Source organism: Meriones unguiculatus, chromosome 2 (genome assembly GCF_030254825.1).
Source record: "Meriones unguiculatus strain TT.TT164.6M chromosome 2, Bangor_MerUng_6.1, whole genome shotgun sequence".
NCBI classification, from domain to species: domain Eukaryota; kingdom Metazoa; phylum Chordata; class Mammalia; order Rodentia; family Muridae; genus Meriones; species Meriones unguiculatus.
Genome location: NC_083350.1, coordinates 12746626 through 12771535, shown reverse-complemented (window position 1 = coordinate 12771535; position 24910 = coordinate 12746626). Strand labels below are relative to the sequence as shown.

At 39.8% G+C, this 24910-nt stretch overlaps 1 protein-coding gene across 11 annotated transcripts in view; it reads left to right on the top strand.

The window, feature by feature from the left end:
- Positions 1–3549: 3549 nt before the first annotated feature.
- The window catches only part of Pias2 (protein inhibitor of activated STAT 2), a 71139-nt gene continuing 49778 nt past the window's right edge, over positions 3550–24910 (top strand). For 4 of the 11 annotated variants that reach the window (XR_009589744.1, XM_060377018.1, XM_060377020.1 and 1 more), the window contains exons 1-2: positions 3554–3780; positions 20216–20690. Coding sequence is in view for 10 of the 11 variants with exons in the window: in XM_060377018.1 (XP_060233001.1) it covers positions 3757–3780; positions 20216–20690 (499 nt within the window). In the remaining variant the exon portion in view is untranslated. Of the gene's footprint in view, positions 3781–3954; positions 4146–8701; positions 9271–11308; positions 11534–20215; positions 20691–24910 lie in introns of those variants that run through there. The other 7 variants (XM_060377014.1, XM_060377019.1, XM_060377016.1 and 4 more) reach the window with 6 other exon arrangements.

Here is a 24910-nt window from a genome sequence, read left to right as displayed (position 1 = left end):
CTAGGTTTTGGTTTTGCTTCGATCCAGTAATTCCTCACTATGTTACTTTTCCTCCCTTTTGGAATTGTAATGTATATCCTGTGCAACCGTATAATGGAAGTTGTAACAGCATGGTTTGGTGCTTTGCATTTGTTAATTATTCTGCCCCCTGAAATCTGCCTGCTATCTTTTATGAGCAGACACTCACACATCCCAAATTATCTCTGATTGACTGAATAAATGCCCCCACACCTGGACAGGGCAGAAGTGAGGGGCAGAGCTAAGGTTCATGGGCTTGAGAGAGAAGAATCATGGGAGAGGAATGAGAGAAGAAAAAATGCAGAATGGCATGAGTTAGCTTGGAGAGAGCCATGCGGCCAGGAGGAATTTAGTCTGGACTAGCATGGAGCCAGCCAAGATGGAAAGCATGTATAAGTATTTATGGGGATAATGAATGGGAAATAGCCCAGATAATAATGATTAAAGCAAATGGCATGGGATGTGAGGCTGCCCAGACCCATATGAAATAAAGCTTATTCTAAAATCTATCAGGTTTCTGTCTTTTATTGATTTTGATAGAGGATTTTAATTTTAGGCTTTTAATAATAAATATTATTCACCATATTTTTATTTTATTTTTATTTTCTACAGTAAAAAGTATGTTATCTGATTTTTATTTCGATTTTACAGGGTTACCTTGAATCTCAGAAGATAATTTGAACTTTTAAATACTGTTGAGGCTGTTATAGACTATGGGGTCTTTTGAAGTTCAACTGAATGCATAGGCTACAAGCCTATGGAGGCCAGTGAGGAGAATGTGATGGTTTGAACAACTTTCATTGGCTCATATATCTGAATGCTTAGTTACTAGGAGTGTCACTTTGTGAAAGGATTAGAATGCAATTGTTTAAATTATATAATATTTACACCAATAAAGACACGGGAGGGGTAAACTGAGGTAGAAACTTGCTAGTTCAGCGAGGTAACTATTTTCTTAACTTAGATTGTGTGTGTGTATATATATATATTCATATACAATATATCTATTTACAAGACTGACTCTACAATGAAAACTAGCTCTTTAGAAATTTCTTTATCTGTGTTACTCTAGCTAGCTAGTGTACCTTTCTCTTGAGCTCCTTCAAACCCACAAGCGCTCATTAGCTCTTTCCTAGAATTGTTTTACCTGTGTCCTGTCAGCTGCTTCCCTGTTGTTCCTGTAAACACAAAGACAGCATCTCTATCTCTTACCCAGAGCTCTTCCATAAAGGCTATTCCATGACAAGAGAGAGAAAGAGCTCTATCAAAGGCAGAACTGCTTGTAAAAGAAGTCTCTAGCGTCTCCCCTACAACCTCCCCGGCTGCACCATGTCAGGTTCATGGTAGAGGATCCAAGGCAAGTCAGTAGGGGCTGAACCATTTCACCTTTCCCGTGGAGTAGCTCAAGGCCACCCAGCTGACTTTGCCTCGGGTTATAGAGCAAAGACCACAAGATCACTCCCAAGCAACTTTCCTTAAAATTGGCAGGAACTTTCCATTTTTTAGCATCCTTATCTATGGAGACTTTTGAGGCATTCCCAAGCTGCATCTCCTCAGGACACACCTAAGTGCATCTGACAAACACAGTATCTATTTAGGCTTTTATATTTTGCTAACAATTAGGTTTTCTATGTACAATACTCAAATATTCTGTAACATTAGAAAGATTAGGAAGTGTGGCCTTCTTGGAGGAAGTGTGTCATTGGGGGTGGGCTTTGAGGTTTCAAAAGCCCATGTCAAGCCCAGAGTCTCTCTCTGTCTATAGGTCAAGTTGTAGCTCTCAGCTACTGCTCCTGCACCTGCCTTGCTTTCCACCATGATCTTAATTGGACTAAACCTCTGAAACTGTAGGCAAGCTCCCAATCCCAATTAAATGCTTTCTTTTATAATAGTTGTTTTAGGCATGTTGGTGTTTTAGTCACGACTGTGACTAAGAAATAGAACCCCTAACTCAAACCTTATTTGAGTCAGCTGTTCACATTCTACTCACTGAAGTTGTTATTATTATTATTTTTAGTTTTTAGGGACAGGTTTTCACTGTGTAGACTTTGCTGTCCTGGACCGGCATTGTAGACCAGGCTGGATTTGAACTCAGTGATCACCTGCCTCTACCTTCCAGAGTGATGGGATCACAGGGGTGCGCCACCACACCTGGTTGAAATTCAGTTATTTATTACACAAGTGTGATGTACTCAGTTTAGGCTTTCAGTTGGTTCTTGGTTAAGAGTTTTAAGGAAAGGCATTCTAGGGCTTAGTTTTTTGTTTTGTATTTATTGTTTTTTATTGCAGTTACGTGTATTTGTGTTGGGGACGGAGGCCAGGGACTAACATAGTCTAGCCAAGAATTTACCACTGAGCTATGGCCTAACCTTAACAACACATTTTGCCTTGGTATGGGCGAAGGAATTCTTGGCCAATGGATCTAACACTCTATGTTCTCAGAATGAATACGACTGGAAAGAAGGCTTAGGTAGGAGCAATATTAAACAGGGGTTCCATCAGCCTTGTCAAAGAAATCTGAACTGTTTGTGTTCCAGCTAGTTTGATTTTGCATTGTCTATCATCGTGTTTTTGTTTTTTCAGCCTCAAACCGTACTCCAGGCTAGCATCCACCTTGCTACCTAAAAATTCCTGATCTGATCCCCCTGTTTCAACCGCCTCCCACCCCAACCTGCTGGTATCTTGCTTCCACCCCCTCATTCTTTCATCATGTTATCTCATGTCTCTTCATTTCCCCTACCCCCACTGTAAGAATTTTCTGACCTTTCAATTTCATCGGAGTTCTCCAGGGCCCACTTATTTCACTGTTCTCCTAATCTTACCTCACAATTCTTTCAACTCTGTTGTCCAAGCCATTGACATTCCCTCCAAGGGCCGGAAAAAAAAAAATCAGCTAAGATTAAGACATAAATTAAAGGGGCTGAAGAGATGGCTCAGTGATTAATAAGAGCATTTGGCTGCTCTTTCCAGAGGACCCTGGTTCAATTCCCAGCACCCACATGGCAGCTCACAACTGTCTGGTCTGTAACTCAAGTTCCAGTGAATTTGACTCCCTCACCCAGATATATCTGTATGCAAACACCAAATGTACATAAAAATAAATAAAAGAAAAAGAAAAAAAAACCCATAGCGATACCCTGTCTCAAAAACAACAACAACAGAATCGCAAAAAATTCTTCTCTGTGAGCACCGTAAGCTTGGAACAAGGGTTTACACATCACCCACACTTGCATTATCCCACCACAGCTACTCTGGGGATGGCACCGAGGCTGCTTCCTGTTCTCAGCCACGGTGAGAATCCTCCCGAACTAGTCAACTCTTTTTCTCCCGGCCACGTCGTCAGCCGAGTCCGGAGAGAACGCCGCAGTTGCGTGCGACCCTGCGCTCCGGTGAGGCGAACGGCGCGCGAGGCTCGGCCGAGGACAGGCCACCACCGGAAGCGCGTGGGGGGCGCTCGGGCGGAAGGCCGCGCACGGTGGGCTGGGGGCGCCGCGGAGGGAGGGGCCTGCGCGCGCCGGGGGGCGGGGCTCCCGCGCGGGTCACGTGAGGCCCGGTGGTGGTTGTGGTGGTGGTGGTGGCGGCGCGGCGGCGCGGCGGCGGAGGAGGCGGCGGCGGCGGCGGCGGCCGCGGCGTCTAGAGCGGCGCCCAGTGCAGGATGTTGCAGGAGACGGCGGCGGTGTCGTTGGCGGCAGCGGGCGGAGGAGCGGTGACGGCTGAGGCGCCCGCGGGCGGGATAAAATGGCGGATTTCGTTGAGTTGAGGGTGAGCGTCGCGGGAGGGGGGGCGGGAGCGGAGGCCGCAGGGCGGGGGGAGGGGAGGCGGGAGCAGCGAGCGGCGCGGCGCCGTCGCCGGGGCGTGCGGCCGGTTGGCGGAGCCGCATCCCCGGGCGCCGATCTGGGAGGGACAGGGCGGGCGCAGGCGGCCGGGTGACCGGCGTGGCGGGCCGCGCACCTGGCGGGCCACCCGGGCGGGCCGGTGGGTGGACTTGGCTGGGCACGGGCAGCGGCGTCCGCCTCGGTGCCGGCGACACCGAAGTCTGCGTTCCTGCGGTTCTCCGGGTGAAGACGGCCCTCGGAAACGTGGAGTTGCGTTTGGGAATTTTCCCGGCCCCGCTGTGGGCTAGGCAGGTCTGTCAGGAGATGAGGCTCCTTCCTCCCACCCGTGCTTGCTCACTCGGCGTGAGGACCAGCGCGGTCTTTGGGGAACACCGCTTGCCCTAGCGGGCCTTATAACCATCGTAAGAAATCCTCAGCGTCTGTGTTGTCATGTATTGTAGTTTGCGCTCTTGAGGAAAAACTGTTTCCTAGCATGAGAACAGGTCATAACTTTATTGTTGCTAGCTTTGTAGTCGGAGTTTAAAATAGAGGCGGTTGGAGATTACACGGAAAAAGATTTGTTTTCTCCACCAGACTGACGATCTTCACAGGAGCCTTATCCCAAACTAAACCAGGTGTGATAAGTGAGCTGGATTAAGAGCCGAAATACTGTAAGTGGGATGTTTACAGATAGAAACCCTGATATTTTTTTTCTTTAATTGTGTTTTAGAGACATACGTATAGGTTTGAAGTTAAATGAACTGCAGCCAGTTGGGATAATTTAGCCAAAAGTGATGTTTGGGTTCCTTTAACCTGGTGAACCATTCTGCTTTGTAAGGCTAGTATTGTTTGTGGGAAACGGTTGTTGGCTGGCTGGACACCAACAAAAGAGTGAATGTGAGAGATTGCTCAGGGCCTGCCATTTTTCCTCCTGTTTCAGACAAGAATGATTTTCCCAATAAAAATTACATCGATACGTGTTGTTTCCCATATCAGTTGATACAGAGAACCATGATTGTAAAGGATATTTGAACCATAAGGCGCTCCTGAAACAAGCAAGCCTGAGCCTCACTACAGTAAACTGAACACTGCAGTTATTTTTACCTGCAGTATTTATTACCTTAACTTCTGAACAGTGGCATGTATTTTTCCTCTCCCAGGGAAGGTAGGGGTTTGCTGTTGTTATTATTTTAGTTTGTTTGGTGGAAACCTCTCTGGGGCTTGTATCACACTTTTAGAACTATTACTGGTTAAAGTGAAGAATGAATCATACAGAGTAGAAAAGGAAATCAGTACTCAGATCGAAGTGGAACCAGCACCTTGAAAGCAGTGGAAAACAAATTGTTGCTTTTTCCTTTGTTTTTGTTTTGTTTTGTGGATAAGCTTCATCTTCTCATCTCCTAAATCAGCTTGCTTTTGCATCTCCTTGTGCTTGGTCAAAGATAATGTCCTTGACTCCCCCCATTCATAGTAAGTGACCAGCAGAGACCAGACCTCAGTTTCCAGAGGAAAGGAAGGAAGGTTGCAGGCTGAGTGGATGCTGGAAGAGTTACCCACAATGTTTTCCCATAGCTTCTTAGGGCAGACTCATGCTAGCTTACGTTTATCCCACTTCTCCAGTGCAAAAAGTGATGATGATGATGATGGTGGTGGCATACTCATTGCCAAATTCTGGTTCAGATATTTTGTATGTACATCGTTATTCTTGCAAGTCTGTGAAGAAAATGAAATGTAGATCAAATTTTCACCTAGATCACAGTTTGCAAGTGGAAATGCTGAAGTTTTAAACATCTTACCTGACTTTAGAGTCTTCTTGAGTTTTTCAGAGTCCATGTTAGAGTTCATTGTTCTTTGGGTCTAGGTAGAACTCCTAATCTGAAATTTATGGAAAAATTTTAAATGATAAATACCACACTTTTGTATCATAAAATGGAAGAAAAACAGGAGAGTGGACAAAAAGTAAACCCCCCCCCAAACAAAACCAAAGCAAAAAAAACAACAACAACAAAAACAAACAAACAACAAAAAACCCAACAATAATCAGAAAGAGAAGGGAACTCCCGCAGTGATGTTTTCTGGTCCAGATTACATTCTGATGATCAGAGTAACAGTTAAATTATAGGACCAGGGAAGATTACAGGCATTGGGTTTTTAGTTATACTTGGCAGTAGAAAAAAATGGTAAACTGGTTTGGATACCATAGTTTAAACTGCTGAAGATAGTATAGCATCAGCAGTCAGCATGTGGTTGTTGCTGTGTCTGTACTGGAAGGATCTTTTGGGGAAAGACCATCCCCTCCCCAGTGTGATTTAGTTCTCCCTGTCCTTTTCTGTAGGCAAAGGGTTGAGGAGAGGAGGTGTCATCTGTAAGGCAGCTGTAGAACCTTGAGGGGTTGCCTGACAAGGTGTTTTTCAAGACTTCTGTGTGGCTCTAGAATATGGCAGCTCTGTTTTGCTTTTCACGCCCATGTGACTAGTAGATTGCCAGTCTAGCTTTGATGCATCCTTCTGAGAGAATATGATGAGTCTAGAGCATTCCTCAGTGTCTACTGGTCTAGAACCGGGAAATTGCAATTATGGTACAGACTTGATTTAGGAATGCATTCTAATTGGTAGGAAAAGGAGGAAATTCTTTGAGAAGGAAGAAGGTGACCTGTGTAGTCTAAAAAGATGATTATAATAGTGTGGTGTATGTATAAGAAGCCTTCATGTGCCTGGGGAATTACTTGGTTTCCTGGATGCTCACTTATCTTTGTTATAATTGAAGGGAGGACTAACTAGTTTATGAACCAACTAGCTAGATGTGAATCAACTTGGCACAAGATTGTTTTAGTTCTTTCTATTGCCATGAAGAGCCACCATAACCAAGACAACCTTTTTTTTTTTTTTTTTTTTTTTTGTAACCAGAAAGAGGGTTTCTGTGTAGCCTTGGCTGTCCTGGACTTGGCTTTGTAGACCAGGCTGGCCTCAAAACAAGAGATCCAAGTGCCTCTGCCACCTAGAGTGCTAGGATTACAGGCGTGTACCACTCACTACACCTGGTTTGACCAAGGCAACTCCTAAGAAAACATTTAATTGGGGGCTTGCTTACAGTTTGAAAGGGGTTAGCCCATTATCATTACTGTGGGAAGCACACCGGTGAAGGCTAGAGCAGTAGCTAAGAGGGTAGATCTTAACCTTTGTAATTAGAACTGTGATCCTTTAATACAGTTTCTCATGTTGTGGTATCCCCTCTCCCACACCCCATAAAATTCTTTTCATTGCTACTTAAAACAAATTTTGCTATGCTATGAATCTTAATGTAAATATGTGTTCTGATGGTCTTAGGCAACCTCTATGAAAGGATTGGTCAACCCCCAGGTTGAGAACCGTTGAGCTAAGAGCTTTGTATCCCCATCCCCAGTCAGCAGGAAGCAATCAAGACACATGGGCCTGGCTTGGACTTTTGAAACCTCAAAGCCCACCACCTCCAGCCACACACTTCCTCCAACAAGGTGCACCTCCTAAACCTTCTAATCAAATAGTTCAGCTGGGGACCAAGCATGTAAACATGAGATTCTGGGGTGCATTCTTACTCAAACCACCACAAAGATCAATGGTACATCTGTCAATGCCACTTTGGATTTTTGCCCTTAATCTCTCAAAAGAGTCAAGTACTGGGTGAAGTCATGTAGGTAGAACAGTTGGGTTTCTGGAGCCAATTCAGTCTTTTTAACCATTCACTAGCTTTTTCTGCCCTTGCCTTTTCTTGCTTGCTATATGGTTCCAATATAGGGTTTCTGGTGGCATTCATTCTTCAAAAAGTTTTGCAGTACTTCAGTCTAGTTAATCCATTCTGTTCTCTATATAGCAGTTGAAAGTGAATCTGTTTGTAGTGACATTCTATTTATTTTTCTTAAAAGGACGTCCTTTATCCATTACCTTTCATGGACTGAAAACTTGCTTTCTGTGTATGATATAGAAAGAGTAAATATGTATATGAGACTTTGGATGTTTACCTTGGTGATTATAACAATAGCTGTAGGTAAACTAGAACATTTATAAAATTTGGAAAGTTTGTTGCATCGTAATTTGAAATCAGTTAGCTTGCCTAGTTTCTACATAGCTCATTGCTATGTAGAATTTGCCTAGCAGACTTCATGCCCTGGGTTTGATGGAAGCATGGAAGGTGGATGTTGAAAGTAGAGGTGGGTCTTTTGATATTAAGATGCTTATGTAATTCTATAGCAGATACTTTTCTGTCTAGAAGATCCAAGTGTTTGATCCTTTTACACCTACCAGGAATCTTCATTTTTACAACATAGAGATCTCCGTGCCTCTGCCTTCCAAGTGTTGGAATTAAAGGTCTGTGCCACCACCGCCTAGCTGGGTATGGTGCTCTTTAGACTTCACAGTCATAGCAATATCACCACTGTCTTAATTCAAGAATATTTGTCTTTTTCCAAAAGAAGTCCTATTTCCAGTAGTCACCATAGGAGTCATTCCTTACAATTTATCTTCTTCCCACGCCTTAGCATATACCAGCTGACTTTCTGTCTATGGATTTGCCTATCATGAACATTTCTTATAAATGGGATCACACAACACTGGCCTTTTGTGTCTGGCGTATTTTCATTTAGCATAATATTCTCCAGCTTCATCTGTGTTGTAGCCTGTACCAGTAATTTGTTCATTTTTAATAGAACAGTATTTTGTTGCATGATTATATTGTCTGGCATTGAGTTATTTTTACTTACTGGCTAATACAAGTATTCATCTACATGGGCACCAAGTTTTATATGGAATAGGTTTTCAGTTCTCTTGAGTGAACGTTTAGGAATGGAATTGATGCATAATGTTCAATGTTTAACTTTTATTTGTTTAATGCAGGTTTCATGTAGTAGCACAAGTTGGTCTCAAACTCTCTGTGAGGACAAGGCTGGACTTAAGCTCCTGGTCCTCATGCTTCTACTTCCTGAGTATTGGGATTACAGGCAAGGTCCATTACTTTTGGCTTCTTTTCTTTCCTTCCCCCTTAGATATGGAATTAATACTCCAGTATTACCCACCATCACATTCTGACAAATATGTTGACAGGCAGTTTCTGTTTTGTGGAATTACAGGGTGTTTTGGGTTTTTCTTTTCTTTTTGTTAATGTTTTTCTTTTTATTTATGTGTATGGGTGTTTCACCTGCATGGAAATCTGCGTGGAGGCTAGAAGATGCGTTGAAACCTCTGGAACTGGAGTTACAGGCAGTTGTGAGCCACCATGTGGGTTCTGACAATTGAACCTGTGTCTTCTGGAAAAGCAGGCAGTGTTTTTAACCATTGAACCATCTCTTCAGACCCCTTTTCTTTTTTTTCTTTTCTTTGTTTTTTTTGAGGCACAATCTTATGTAGCTCAAACTGGTCTTGAGCACTGTGTAGCTGAAGATTGTTCTGAGCTCCTGATCTTACAGGTATGTGCCGCCACATTTGGCTTTATAGAGTATGTTTACATAAATTTAGGTGGGATAGCCTACTATGTACTTAGGCTGTATGGTGAGTATTTACAAATGCAATATGCAGTGGCCTGTTTTTCCAAAGACCATGAATAAAATAATAATTTGATTAAATCAAGCATAAAAGAAAATGGAATAATAATAAAAAAACTGTGGCAAAGAAGCAGTTAATGGGGCTACTGAAGGCATAACAGGATGTGTTCTTTGCAGCAAACTTTTATTTATTTATTTACTTATTTATTTATTTTATGTGGGGCTGGAATTATTTATTTATTTAATTTATGTGGGGCGGTTAAGAACACTGCTCTTCCAGAAGTCCTGAGTTCAATTCTCAGCCACCACATGGTGGCTTACAACCATCTAACTGGGATCTGATGCCCTCTTATGGCATGCAGGTGTACATGCAGATAGAGCACTAATCTACATTAAATAAATACATAAGTCTTTAAAAATGTATGTATTTTATGTGTATTGGTGCTTTGTCTGCTTACCACTTGGGTGTCTGGTTCTTAAGGTCAGAAGAGTTAAATCCCCTAGAACTAGAGTTACAGATGGTTGTGAGCCACTATATGGGTGCTAGGAATCAAACTGGGGTCTCTGGAAGAGCAAACAGTGTTCCCAACTGCTGAGTCATCTCTCTAGTGCTGTACCGATATTTGTTTGCTTGTTTGAAAAATGCAGCATGACACTGTTCATATAGCATTTATGCTGTATTAGGCATTATGACTAATCTAAGGATAATTTTTTCAGAAGTTGTAGGTGATGTGAAAGTTTTGTTTATAATACTCATACATATCCTTTATGTATAGACTTATTGATTCTACTGTGAGGTCTCAAACACTCAGTTACTTTGATAGAGAAAGTCATAGAGGTTTAAGCCATCCTGTTACTAGATATGTTGCATTTGAAACAAACACTTAAGAATTGGGGAGGGAGCTGGGTGGTAGTGGCACACACATTTAGTCCCAGCACATGGGAGGCTGAGGCAGGCCTGATCTACAGAGGGAATTCTAGGACAGCCAGGGCTACACAGACCTGTTTCTAAAGCAAGCAAGCAAACAAACAAAAAACCAAAATAGAATTGGAGAGGAAAAATCAGTTTCTCCAGTGGAGTGTTGTTGAGTATACCAACCACGCTCCAGGAGTAGTTGGCCAACATGAAATGGAATTTTTTTAAATAGAAAAGAACATCAAGTTGGGAGGTTAGGGGGTTGGGGGAGAACATTGAAGGATTTATTTATAAGAAGGAAAGAAAATGATCAGAGTGTATTGTATGAACAAAAGAAAAATCTTGACTAGAGAAATGGCTCAGTATTTAAGAGTGCACTGCAGCCGGGTGCGATGGTGCACACCTGTAATCCCAGAACTCTGGGAGGCAGAGGCAGTTGAATCGCTGTTTTTTGAGGCCAGCCTGGTCTACAGAGTTAGTCCAGGACAGCCAAGGCTACATAGAGAAACTATCTCAGGGGGAAAAAAAGGTTCACTGCCTTTGAGGGGGCCCAAATTTGGGTCTTAGAACTCCTGGGAGGCAGATCACTTGTAACTTCAGCTGCAGGGGTCTGACACCTCTCGACTTTGTGGGCATCTGCAATCACATTTGTATGCCTCCCTCATAAATAACATACACATAATTAAAAATAATTTAAAAATTTTATTAAAGAACTTTAAAAAAATCTATGCTAAAGCCAGGTGTGGTGAAACATGCCTTTAATCTCAGCACTTGAGAGGCAGAGACAGGTGGATCTCTGAATTCGAGGCCAGCCTGGTCTACAAAGTAAGTCCAGGACAGCTAGGGCTACACAGAGAAACCCCGTGTTGACCCTCCCTTCTCCTCCCAAAAATCTATGCTACGTTTATACTGAATGCATGTAATAAACCTAACTCACTGAGTGTTATAACTTAACAACTCTGTCCTCACTGTTCTCCTTCATAGTTGAGTGGGTGACTGGAAGCTGCAGCTCCATGCCTGACCCCTCCTCCCACTTATTTTTTTTAGAGCCAAGGCCTTGCTGTATAGACTAAGAGGCCTCAAACTCACATATACTCCTGCCTCCTCAGTGTTGGCATTAAGTGTGTGCCCCATACCTGGCTGCCTTGCTTCTCAACTTCTTCATTCTCCAGTCTCCATTAGTGAGCATCTGGGGAAAAGAAGGCATCAAAAGACAAAACTTTGAACACTCTTACAAAATTTTGATCTCTGGCCTTGCTGCTCTTGTGATAGGTAGGTAAAAGAAAAAAATAATCTGATTCCATTGCAACAAGTATAGATGCTATATATTTGAAGCTATGGGTGTCCAGTTGCTTTAGCACAATTTATTACATGTTTACACCTTTGTCAAATATTACTTGGCCACATTTGTGCAGGTCTGTTTCTATTTCTGGGTTTTTCTGTACTGTTCCATTGAACCACTTGCCTGTCTTTCACCTAACAGCACAATCTTGAATCTTGATTACTGAAGCATGTTTTGAAGCTGGCATAGATTGAGTTCCTCTCCATTTGTTTGTGGTTTGGTGCAGATTGCACATGCTATGCAACCACTGAGCTATCCCCAGCCTTCTGTTATTTAAATAATAAAAAAAGGCCAGTGTTTCTAGTTCTTTTGTTCTTCTATATACAGTTTAGAATAATATCAATGTTTATCTACATAATGTCCTGCAGAGTTTGGATAGTTAAATATGTTAAACATCTATATTATAGTGTACAGAAAGGTAGGGGAGAAAAATCCACGAAGAATATAATTGTTTAGATCCTGGAATTCTTTATTCAGTTTTTGTAGCCTTTTTAAAAAAATAATTATTTTTATGTGCATATATCTGTGTGAGGGTGTCAGATCCTCAGGAACAGCAGTTACAGACAGTTGATAGCTTCCATGTAGGTGCTGGGAATTGAACCCAGGTTCTACCTCTCCAGCCCCAGTTTTTGTAGCTTTTATATAAGTTCAGTATGCCTGTTATATTTTTACATATAATTCTAGTTTTTTTTAAATAAAAATTTATTTATACATATGAGCACTTTATTTGCATATATGCCTTCATGACAGAAGAGAGCATCAGATCCCATTATAGGTGATTGTCAGCCAAATGTGGTTGCTGGGAATTGAACTCAGGACCTCTGGAAGAGCAGACAGTGCTCTTAACCACCGAGCCATCTCTCCAGCCCCATAATTTTAGTTTTTTAAGAGTGATGAGGGTGTGGGATGCTATTTTTTTTTGTTTGTTCCTAATCGTCCATTGTTTATAGATAAGTGATTTTAGCTTTTCATTATAACCTATTCATTTAGCCTTTAATTTTCTTGTATTATTCTACCAGTAGAACTTTTAACACATATTGAGTAAGTAACAAATATAGTCACTTGTCTTAGTTACTATTCTTTAGCTGTGAGAAAACATGACCAGGGTGGTTTACAAAAGGAAGCATTTTAGTTCAGGGTCTTTAAAGTACGGTGTTAGTAGGGGCCTTTTCTAATACTTGCCCTAACTCCCAAATAATTGACACAGAGACCTATTAGACTTATTCAGCAAACTTTAAGCATTGTAACTGGGCAGATACTCCACTATTCCAACCCAATTATGTTTGTTTGGCTACTACCCAGCCAGGTGCCCTTTTATCTGCCATCTGGTCTCTCCCAGGCCTTCTGCTCTAACTCTGTCCTCATGGCAAACTCTTCCTTCTACTTCGTTCTGCCTCTTCTCTTGATCCCTACCTGAAACCCCCTGACTGGGAATGGAAGTCTAGCCTCCTGTCCTCTCTGCCCAGCTGTAGGCAGATCAGCTTCTTTATTAACTGAACAGAGATGGTGGAGAACAGGTTTTTTTAAAAGACTTATTTATTTATGTGTGTGTATATGTATCTATATCTAGCTATCTATCTATCTACCTACATACCTACCTACGTACCTTCCTTCCTACCTATGTTCCTACCTACGTCCCTACCTAGTGTTCTGACTACATGTGTGCCTAAATGCCAGAAGAGGGCACCAGACCTCACTATCAATGGTTATGATCCACAATATGGTTGCTGGGAATTGAACTGAGAACCTTTAGAAGAACAGCCAGTGTTATTAACCTCTGAGCCTTCTCTCCAGCCTGGAGTACAGTTTTTACACAACATTGAGACAGGAGAATCTTCATAGAAATGGCAGTGCCCAGGGGTAGGGCACAGAAGTCAACATCTGAATTCAGAGTGCACAAGACCATCAGGCTTCCTTACAGTGTCAGAAGGATTAGTCCATGATCTTCATGCTAGGAAGCAGGCAGACATGGTGCTAGAACTTTACATGCTGATTGACAGGAAGCATGGAGCGAGAGAGTGGAGTGAAGAGAAGAGAGGAAGGAGCTGGCAGGGGAGAGAAAGGAGAGAGAATGACTAACTGTGCCTGGCCTGGGCGTTGAAACCTCAGAGCTCATTCCCAGTGATACATCTCCTCCAACAAGGCCACACCTCCTAATCCTTCCAAAAGTTTTACTAACTGTGATGGGGTATGGGAACTGACAGTCACACTGACAACAACTGGGACAGGGATGCCAGACAGGACATAATGAACATTCAAATGTGAACCTACAGTGGTCTTTTTCATTTAAGCCACATCACCCTTGCCTCATTTCTAATATTTGGGGAAAAGTACTTACTTTACCATTAAGTAAAATATGAGGACCCCACCATTTGTAGATACTATTTATTATGTGAGGCTAGTCTGATAGTCCAGGTTGGCCTTGAACTAGCAACAATCTCCAACATATCAGCTTCCAGTACTGATTACAGGCGTGCACTACACACCCACCTGAGAACCTTCCTCTTTCTCTTTAAAATGAGGATTGGGTTTTGAATTTGTTGATAAATCTCTGTTGATTTGTTCACATGACTTTTCTTTTTAGCTGTTAAAAGTTCTGTATTCTGTTCATTTCTTGAACCTAGCCTTGCCTGCCTGGCATAATCGGTACATAATTCTAGATATTGCTGGATTTTATTTAATATTATTTTGTTAAACATTTTGTTTATATTTGTGAGGCATATTGGTTTGTGTTTTTTTTTTTTTGTAGAGTTCTTTAAAATAATTGAGGCCTCAGTATCTTATTTATGTGTATATGTATGTACTAGAGTATATGCACCACATGCCCATAGTTCTTGAGGAGCCCAGAAGAGGGCAGGGTGTTGAATCCTCTACAGTTGGAGTTGCAGGTAATTGTGGGTCACCCAGTATGGGTGCCAGGAGCTAAACCTCAGTCCTTTGGAACAGCCAGCCTCATAATTTCTTTTTGGGAAGTTTTTGAGTTGTGAATAAAAACTGGATGTGGTGACACATCCCTTTAACCCCAGCATTTGGGAAGGCAGAGGGCCTCTGTTGAGTTAAAGACCAGCCTGGTTTACATAGTGAGTTCCAGGCCAGCAAGGCTATGTAGAAGAACCCCCCCCCTGCAATGAATTACATTTCTTAGCAAATCAGGAGAATACTTGAATTATTTGTTATATGTAGTTTATTTTGTAAGAAATGTGTTTATTTTCTCTAAATTCCCACATTTATAGGTAGAAAGTTCTTTTCATTCCTCTTAATACAGTTTCTGTAGTGATTTTCCTGATCGGCTCTTTTAATGCAGTTAATTTATTTTTTGGTTTGGAGGTTATTAATGTATATCTGTTGTTTTTAACCCATCATTTTATCTTTTTCCTTTTATGCCATTCTGGTCTTTATGTTTTGTCTGCCTGTGCTTATCTGTTGTAGAAGTAATTTTATTTTATCTTTTCCCTCTTTGTCATGTTTTTTTTCTCACTTTACCAGTTGTATATTTACATACATTTTTGCCTTTTCATATTCTCTCAACATCTCTTGACATTTTGATGTGTTATTCTAAAATTACTTTTGCTTTCTCACTTATAGAACATCTCAAACTGCTCACCACCCTGCTTGTTTATATGCTCATTATTACTTTCTCAGCTGTCTTTTCTTAACCTCACATTTGATTTTCTTCTTTACAGTACTTACTTATAGAGGATAAATATTATCATCCTCAGGTTTGTTATTTTCTTTGCTTATTATTCTGTTCTTTGCTTTTGATGATGATCAAACTCCTCTTGCTAGGCAAACACTACCAGTGGAATTTGTTAGCAACCTAATCATCCAGCTATTGTAATACTTATTCTTCTAGCCTGTTTTAGTTCAGCAGTGGTGATAACCTTTCTGATGTGCTAAAATTTTTTTTTCCTGCTGTGCTTTATCTCTGGAATGTGTTTTCTTATATAGCCATATAGTACGTTTTTTTTCCCTCCTTATTTACACTTACCTTTTCACTAAATCATCCCCCCTTTAAAACTACAAATCTTCTTTCTTTGTTGTTTCCTTTTCCTGTTTTTATTTGTTTTATTCATCAGTACTTATAAATATTTTGTTTAATTCTTTATCCCAGTTTGGATCTAGTAAATTTTCCAGTTACTCATGAGTCATTCATTTGAAACTTAGAACTTTATCCTCTTTGTAACTTAATATGGGAAGAATTAACTTACTTTTAATACTGAATTTTACTTTTAATCTGACAATGTGTTTTTTAGTCTAACTTATTTAGTGTTTCCTTTACATTTTGTGTGTGTTTTTTTGTTGTGTTGGGGGCTAGTGTATTACTTTGAAGCACTGGATTGCCCGAATTCTATATGTAGACTAGGTTGGTCTTGAACTCAGAGAATCACTTGTCTGTGCCTTCCTGACTGCTGGGATTAAAGGTATGGGCTACCACTCCCCACTCTCAGTTGTGTTTTAGTGTTTGGAAAAGTTTTGAAATTTAATCTTTTGTATTTTAAGTTTGTGTTATTTAGGTTCCCCCCTAAATATTATTTTTTTCTTAGTCATTTGAAAATGTTTCCATTAGCTTAGTTTACCTATTGCTAAGATTACAGGTGTGCTACATGCCCAGTTTATGCAGTGCTGGGGCCTTGGGCATCATGCATGCTAAGCAAACATTCTGCCAGTGGAACTACATCTCCAGCTCCTACTTCAAGGACTTTTTATTGCTTGGTTGTTATCTAGATTCTTTTGAATAATGTTTAATAACAAAACAGTATACATTTTATGGGCCTTAGGTTTATGATCTAGTGTTTCATCTTTAATAGTATATTTGCTATTGATTTCTGATGTCATTTATCATGTTGATAAGGTTTTTATACCCAATTAAGTGGTTTTAAGTTGAATTAGTAAAATTTTATCAGATGCTTTTTTCTCATTTATCTAAGTCATGTGGTTTTCCCTCTTAAACCAGTAAATCTTTTTTAAAAAATGGTTTGCTTTTAATAAACTTGAGTAAGAGTTTGGTTACTCGTGTCCTCTAAAGGAAATTAGTGAGTTTTCTAAGTGTCATTATAAGCAAATTTCATAATATATTTAATGTTTGAATTCATGTCTCAGATTAGACTGAGAGGAGAGTTTCTAGGTTGAGACTAGAATTTTTTCTGTATCCTTCATAAGACCTCAGTAGTTTTGTATAATTTCTTTGTTTTTTTTTTAATATGGTAAAATATTGCAAAATAATGTTAAGTTCATCTTGTATAATTTTCTTTCATTCGTTCCTTCGTTTGTTCATTGTTTTATTTGTGACAGGGTTTCTCTGTGTATCCTTGGTTGTCCTGTTCTCACCTTGTAGACCAGGCTAGCCTTGAACTCAGATTTGCCTGCCTCTACCTCCCTGAGTGCTGGAATTACAGCTGTATGCCACCTTGCCTGGCTTATTATTATTATTACTGTAATTATTCCTTTTTTTTTTGAGATAGGGTCTCTCTGTATTTCTGGCTCTCCTAGAACTATCTAAGTAGACCAGCAGAATGGCCTTGAACTCACAGAGATCCTCCAGCCTCTGTGTCTGGAGTACTGGGATTAAAGATGTGTGCCATCATGTCTAGCCTTTTTATTCTTCTTAATACTGTGCATTTGTTTACTTTTCTGTTTTGGGGTTTGACTTTATTTTTTACTAGTTAATGTTTTGTGGTTTTTTTTTTTGTTTGGTTGATTTTGTTTTGCTTTATCCTTTAATTCTTCACGCTTTGTGATTGCTTTTGATACTGTTTGATTCTTGAACTTTTTTCTATAATTATGGATAAACATTTAGAGAGATGTGCAAAGCTGTGAGTTATATAGATTTTGAAATCCAGAATGTTTTTTAGGGATTCATTTTTACTTTATGAGTGTTTTGTTTGAATGTATCTCTATGTACCATGTGTCTGTGGAGGCTAGAAGGTCTCAAATCCCCTGGAACTGGAGTTACAAGTGCTTATGAGCTGCCCTGTGGCTGCTGGGAACCAAACCTGAGCTTTCTGCACGAGCAGAATGGACTCATAACCATTGAGCCATCTTTCCAGCCCCTATAGTATATTCTTTATTACTTCTTTTAATAGATGACATTTAATTACGGTTTTTGTTGGCCTGAGATGAGTTAAAATATTTTATTGTAAGCAAGAGAGCTACTTAAAATCCCTCAAGTAAAAGTAGGCTTAATTATAGGGAATGATTTTATAAGGATTGGGACTTTCCATGACCTCTCTAACAGACACTGGTTAGGAATTAGATCTTTATGATTTGCCATGCAGACTATCTTAGGAAGTTTTTTTTTTTCGCTATTTGTCTTCTTTCCTATTTATAAATATAGATGTAGGTTACTTTCACGGTAGTAACTAAAATAGGTAGCATTAAATAATACAGATTATCAGTTTTCCTGGCAGTTAGGAAAATAGCCTAACAGGACCTGTTATACATTATGGCAGATGGGGGTGGGAATCAGTAAAACTTGTATTAATTTCTCACCAACTACAATTTACCTAAATTTTAGACTTTGTTGTTGTTGTCGACGTTTCCATCACATTCTTAATTGAAAAGCAGTTTCTAAAAAAACATTGTTTTGGTGAGTACATGTAACTAGAATATTTTCTACTTAATGAGATATTTTTCTAATGTAGTGGGTCTACGTTGCCTTCATATATATACACCATAGCTTTAAAGGTTTTTGTTTGTTTGTTTGTTTTTTAAAGAATTTGCGTTTAACTCAGTTTGATAAATAAGCTTGGGTTATATTCCTAGTTTTAACTTTATAATTCATTGTGAGTTTTGTTGTTGTGGTTTGTTTGTTTGGGACAGGGTATCTCTATTTAGCCCTAGAACTCACTTCACTATGTAGACCAGGCTGACCTTGAAATCACAGAGATCCACTTGCCCCTATGTTTTTGTTTTTGTTTTAAGCTATTAGTGATTGAAATTAGGTCCTTGCTGTTGAGATACTCCTTGCTCTGTGCATCCTTAAAAAAAAAAAAGTCAAACCAGTGTTTTTTTGTTTGTTTTTTTTTTTCTGTAGAGACCTTCCTCTCCAGAGAAATTAGAGGCTAAAGACATACTGAAAGCCAGACTTTAGTGACTTAAGTACTGAGCCGTCTCTAAGAACGCAGGGTACATGGGCTGGAGGGTCCAGGGGTTAAGAGCACTTGGTGCTCTTCCAGAGATTCTGAGTTCAGTTCCCCCTCATGGTGGCTCATAACCATCTATAATGAGATCAGGTGCCCTCTTCTGGTATGCAGGCAGAATACTGTATACATAGTAAATTAAAACAAAAACAATAAATAAATAAAAGAGAAAGAGAACCCAAGGTACTAAGTCTTGGTAACAGGGACAGGGCTTGGCTGCTCAACAGTATATGAATTTTGGGTCCCAAGTTTTTTACTGGCTCTCCTTGACCTTTCCACCATTATCTTTGCATGATTTTCAGGGTAAAGACTATCTTGTACAACTCAGAACCCTGTGATTCTTCATTCTTATTTCTAAGCCCATATCTCTATCTTTTTATTTTGTATACAGTCTGTCTCCATACTCCCTGTCTTTTCTCCTGGGAATAAAACCTTCAGTTTCACAAGAAAGGAATCCTGGCTGCTTTGTGCCTAACTGATGAGATAGTTGGGAAACCCCAACTTCCAGTGAGAGGTGGCTCTCCTGAGAGTAGGTTCTGGAGGGGTGGCTCCACATTTCTTCTTTCTTTTGGCAGATGATTCATGGTGTGGCATAGGTAAATCTCACCTGTGTGGTTTACCTTTTGTGTTCAGAATTTACTGAAAGTCACTCAGCAGCTCGACTTAAAAGGCGACAAGGGGTTTACAGTACTGACTAGATCTTACGGACTAAATAGATGAGATATGTAGAGCAGGAGTTGCTTCTTACGCTTGTTAACACGCAAGCACAAATCAGTAAGAGTCCTGTGAGGGTGGTCTTAATTTTTAAGAATTGTGAGTTCTCTGCTTCTTACTTGTAGAGGTCTTGTTCTCATTTGAAAACTAAGCTGAAGTTTTCAATCATTTTTGAAATTTGGCGGTTAAATAGGATGTATGTGATGTTTAATCTTAATATTTTTAAGCCTTTTTGAAAATTATTTTGTCTGTTTAATGTTTGAGTTGGGGTTAAAAAATGCATTGGCTTTGGATACTAGTTAAAGCTGGATTTTCTAGATTTACTAAGCAGCACTAGAAGTTACACTAATGTGACATAAAAATTCAACTCATTTGTTTCATTAGTGACAATTTTGTAACAATTGCTATGCTTTGTATTAGTAGGTCATAGTTTTGAAAAAAGAAAAGTCTTATTAGTTAAAGAGTTCATAGTGAAGAAGCAAATAGGGATTTATATTAGAACATAGCCTGACAATAAATTGGCTAATAAGAACCAAGACTAGATTTCCAAAATGAAGAGGAAAAAAATATTTAACATTATAACTCAAATGGAAGTTTCAAGAGACGATAGTTTTCTGAATATTATGTTCTACATGGTGTGGTGTATGTAAACATTGCTTACTTTCAGGAAAAAGTCCAATTTTACAGTATATTTTAAGTAGGTTTTTTTTTTTAATATGCTTGACGAAGACTTGTCTTTTTTTTTCTTCCCCCTTTTAGAATATGGTTTCTAGTTTTAGGGTTTCTGAATTACAAGTGTTACTGGGCTTTGCTGGACGGAATAAAAGTGGGCGCAAGCATGACCTCCTGATGAGGGCGTTGCATCTATTGAAGAGTGGCTGCAGCCCTGCGGTTCAGATTAAAATTCGAGAATTATACAGACGCCGATACCCACGGACACTTGAAGGACTTTCTGATCTATCCACAATCAAATCATCGGTTTTCAGTTTGGATGGTAGTTCATCACCAGTAGAACCTGATTTGGCTGTGGCTGGAATCCACTCGTTGCCTTCTACTTCAATCACACCTCATTCACCGTCATCTCCTGTTGGTTCTGTGCTGCTTCAAGACACTAAACCCACATTTGAGATGCAGCAACCATCTCCTCCCATTCCTCCTGTCCATCCTGACGTGCAGTTAAAGAACTTGCCCTTCTACGACGTCCTTGATGTTCTCATCAAGCCCACAAGTTTAGGTAAGTGTTAAGAAAAATTACTTTTTTAATTAAAGAAGAATTTTTTAAAGAAGCCAGTAAAACAGCCTTCAACTATTGATTAGTGATTTGCTATTAATACCTTAACATTGATAGCCATGGTTGGCAAAGATGGCTCAGAGGGTAAAGACGCTTGCTGCTGAACCTGATAGTCTGAGCTCAGTCCCTACGATCTGTGTGTTGAGAGAGGAGAACCTGTTCTGGAGCAAATTTTCTGCTCCTGCATACTTGTACCACAGCATGCATGCCACCACATGTAAAAAATACTTTTAAGAAACTGATAGCCAGGCGTGGTGTACAGTAATTCAAGATATCTGTGGACTTAGGAAGGTTCTCATAGGGATGCCAGCATGGTGTAAAAAGCCAATACAAAACTTAAAACTGTTTTGTTTTTTGGAGTATTATTGTATAGCCCAGGCTAGACTGGAATGCTATCTTACTGCTTCAGACTCCCAAGAGCGGAGATTATAACTGTATGTGTTCTAGCATCTGGCTAACTTTTTCCTTGCAAATTTGTGTGCCTTTTATTTCATTTTTTCACCTTCTTAATTCCTATGTGGCAGCTACCTTCCATAGTCTTTGTATGTCTTAAGGACTCAAGATTGTTTTTGTGTGCACTAGGAATAACCTTAGGCCTTAATGTCTGTATCATGTTTTGATAGTGTTGCAGAGCCTTAGCTTCTCTAATGTAGTTTTAAGCTACTTTCCTAACAAACCCTTGGGACTTGAGAGATGATGCAGTGGGTAATAGTAAGCGCTGCTCTTCAGAGGACCCAGCTTCTAGTACCCACATTAGTGTGCTCATAGCTGCCCTGTGCTGAAACTCTGGGTCCAGGTGATCTGTATACCTTTATCCACACAGAAGCACATACACACAATTGAACAGATAAATCTTAAAAATAAACCTCTTACACATATTTTTTTTTTCTAGTGGCAAAGAGTGTTTGATAAAGTTTACAAATTTTTATTATATTTTTATTCTTTTGTGCATATGTGAGTAGTATAGTCTATATTGGTGATTCAGGATGATGCTGTCAGACATGTTAATGAGATTAGGATAGTCTGATTGTTTACAGGCCAGTATGGCTATTTGCTATATAAACTCTTTGTTTCATTTATGTTTTAGCAGTTTAAATTTTGCAAAAAAAGTAAGAAACTGTCTCATTGAAATTTTTCTCCTTATTCAATGCTATTAAAAACAGATCTGTGGGAGAAAACAAGTAACAGGACAGGAGCCGCAGAGGGCCTCTGAAAGACTCTACCTAGCAGTGTATCAAAGCAGATACCAAGACTGATAACCAAACCTTCAGCAGAGTGCAGGGAATCATATGAAAGAAGGGGGAGTTAATATGATGTGGAGAGGATAGGAGCTCCACAAGGACCAAATATATCTGGGCACATATATATGAGACTGTTTATCCAACCAAGGACCATGTATGGATATAACCTAGAACCTCTGCTCGGATGTAGCCCGTGGTAGCTCAGTAACCAAGTGGGTTACCCTAGTAAGGGGAACAGGGACTATTTCTGACATGAACTCAATGGCAGGCTCTTTGACCTCCCCATCCCCCAAGGGAGGAACAGCCATGCTAGGCCACAGAGGAGGACTTTGCAGCCAGTCCTGAAGATACCTGATAAAACAGGGTCAGATGAAAGGGGAGGACTCCTATCAGTGGACTTGGAAAGGGGCAGGGAGGAGATAAGGGAAGGAGGGTGGGATTGGGAGGGAATGAGGGAAGGGATCCAGCTGGGATACAGAGTTAATAAAATGTAACTAATAATAAAAATTAAAAAAAAGATCTATGCAGACAGTGAGGTGGCTCAGTTTGCCATGGAGATGTTTGCCATGGAGCCTTGTTAACCTGCATAGACTGCTAGAACTCACTAGTAGAAGAGGACTGACTTGCTCATGTTGTTCTCTGACCATTGTGTGTTTGTGTACATATAAATATATGTAGTAATAATAATGTCCAACTATCATAAAAACTTCACATACTTGTGAAATTTTTATATGAAAGCTCACTTGTTTAAACTTTTCATTTTGGAAATTAATATTGGAGGAGAAGTAGTATGTCCCAGTGGGTGAAAGACAGTTGTCACCAAACCTGAAGGCAAGAGTTTGTAATCTGTGTGATGGATAGAGAGAACTGACTCTAGCAAGCTGTTATCTGACCTCTACAAGGGCTCTGTTGCATGCACACACTGCTTAATAAACAAACAAACAAACAAACAAACACTCTTTATAACAGAAAGCTGGGTACAATGAGTGACACACGCCTATATTATTCCCAAATACCTGTTAGGTAAATGGAGGATGATCAAGAACCTGAAGTTATCCTTGGCTATAAAGTTTCAGGTCAGCTGACCTGCAGAAGATCCACTCAGAAGAAAAACCATTCCTGGCTGTGGTGGTGCATGCTTTTAATCTCAGCACTCGGGAAGGCAGGGTCAGGCAGATCTCTGTGAATTAGGGGCCAGCCTAGTTTACATATAGTGAGTTCATAGGACAGTCAGGGCTACACAAAGAAATCCAATCAGCCAAAATAATAACAGGAACAAGAATTTAGGGTGTTGATTGCTTATTTTTTTTCTTTATAATTGCATTTTCATTTTTGCTTTATTTATTTATTTATTTTAACAGCACACAAACAGGGTCTCACTGTATAGCCCTAGTACTCATAGAACTTGGTATGTAGACCAAACGGGCCTACAAATTTTCAGTGATCCACTGCCTATTCCTTCACAAGTGTTGGTATTAATGTATGTACTGCTTTGTCTGGCTCATTTTTTTTTAAGCCCTCTCCAAGTTTCATTTTTTTGTTGTTGTTAAAATAATTTGTTTTGTTTTTCTTTGTTTTTAGAATAATTTATATTCTTTTTCCTCTTTTACCTTGGTTTTTGGTCATACCAATGCACAGCATTGTGACTCTTTATATTTCTTTCTTAAATGATTGTAAAATTGTGCTGGTAGTTTTGATCTTGAATACTGTTTATGTGTTAAAGGTTTAGCATACAACTTTGTTGTGCTTGAAAGGTTATGGAACTTAACGGTGAGATTTCATTGGGCAGTCCACTCTTACTCTCCTTCCCTCTTTTTGCTGTCCCTCCCTGACTGAGGTATGAACAGTTTGCTTTATTGTGTGCTAAGGACTGTGATGTAACACTACAGGCTCAAAGCAGTTAGGCCAGTCAATCATGGTTTGAAACCTCAAATTCTGAACTGTTATTTTTAAAATTGATTCAAGAACTTACTATTGTGAGGGATATCTAGTTAGCATGCTTAGGTAAGCCTATGCGATGAGAGCACCTCTTAGGAATTGGCACAGAAGAGAAGTCTGTAGTCTAGAGTCCATAGGACAGTGGTTACAGTTAAAGGGTTAAACATGCTCAACCACTTCTAAAGAGGGGCCCAAGAGAAAAGAGTGAACCCTCACTCATTAATATTGGCAGTGTTGGTGATGAATTCTGGGGGAACCTCATAGTTTTCTCTCCTTATTGCTTGTTCAGAAATAGGGATTTTCTTTAAGTACTTGTAGCTTTTACTAATTTCAGCAAGGCTAAAGGAAAAGAGTTTTTTTTTTTCAATAAACATTTAATAAAATAAACTTTTATGTTTGGCATTCCAATTTGAAGAAATTGTACAAGAGATATTTTGTTATTTGGGTTTTTTTGAAACAGGGTCTTTTTATGTAGTCCCTGTCTGTCCTAGAACTTGTTGTGTGGCCAGGTTGGTCTTGAACTCACAGCGATCCACCTGCTTATTCCACCCAGTGCTGGGATTAAAGGGTTGTGCACTGTGTTCAACTGGAGATACTTCATTTTGAAGAGTAGTTAAGAAAATCTGCAGTTTGCTCATAAATTGAGATTGTGATGCCAGAAATGTACATAACCTGTTTTATGAACTAAAATAAACTGTTCATGTTTTTCATTATTCTTGCTTGTCACTGTTTTTTTATAAATGCTTCCTTAATTTTCTTTACATTTTTTTTTCCTGTTCTCAGATTATAAACATCACAAACACAACAGGAAGTTCTCTCAGGATCTTATTTCTGTTTCAGCCAGAGATACTTCAAAGTTAGCTAGCTTTCTGTGTGTATTGTGCCATATTTTTTTTTCCTATTCTCCATTTGAAAAGACTTGTAGTTGCAGGGCATTGTGTTGTCTTCTTGTTAGAGAGGGTTATTCTGTTTAAGATTGCTGTG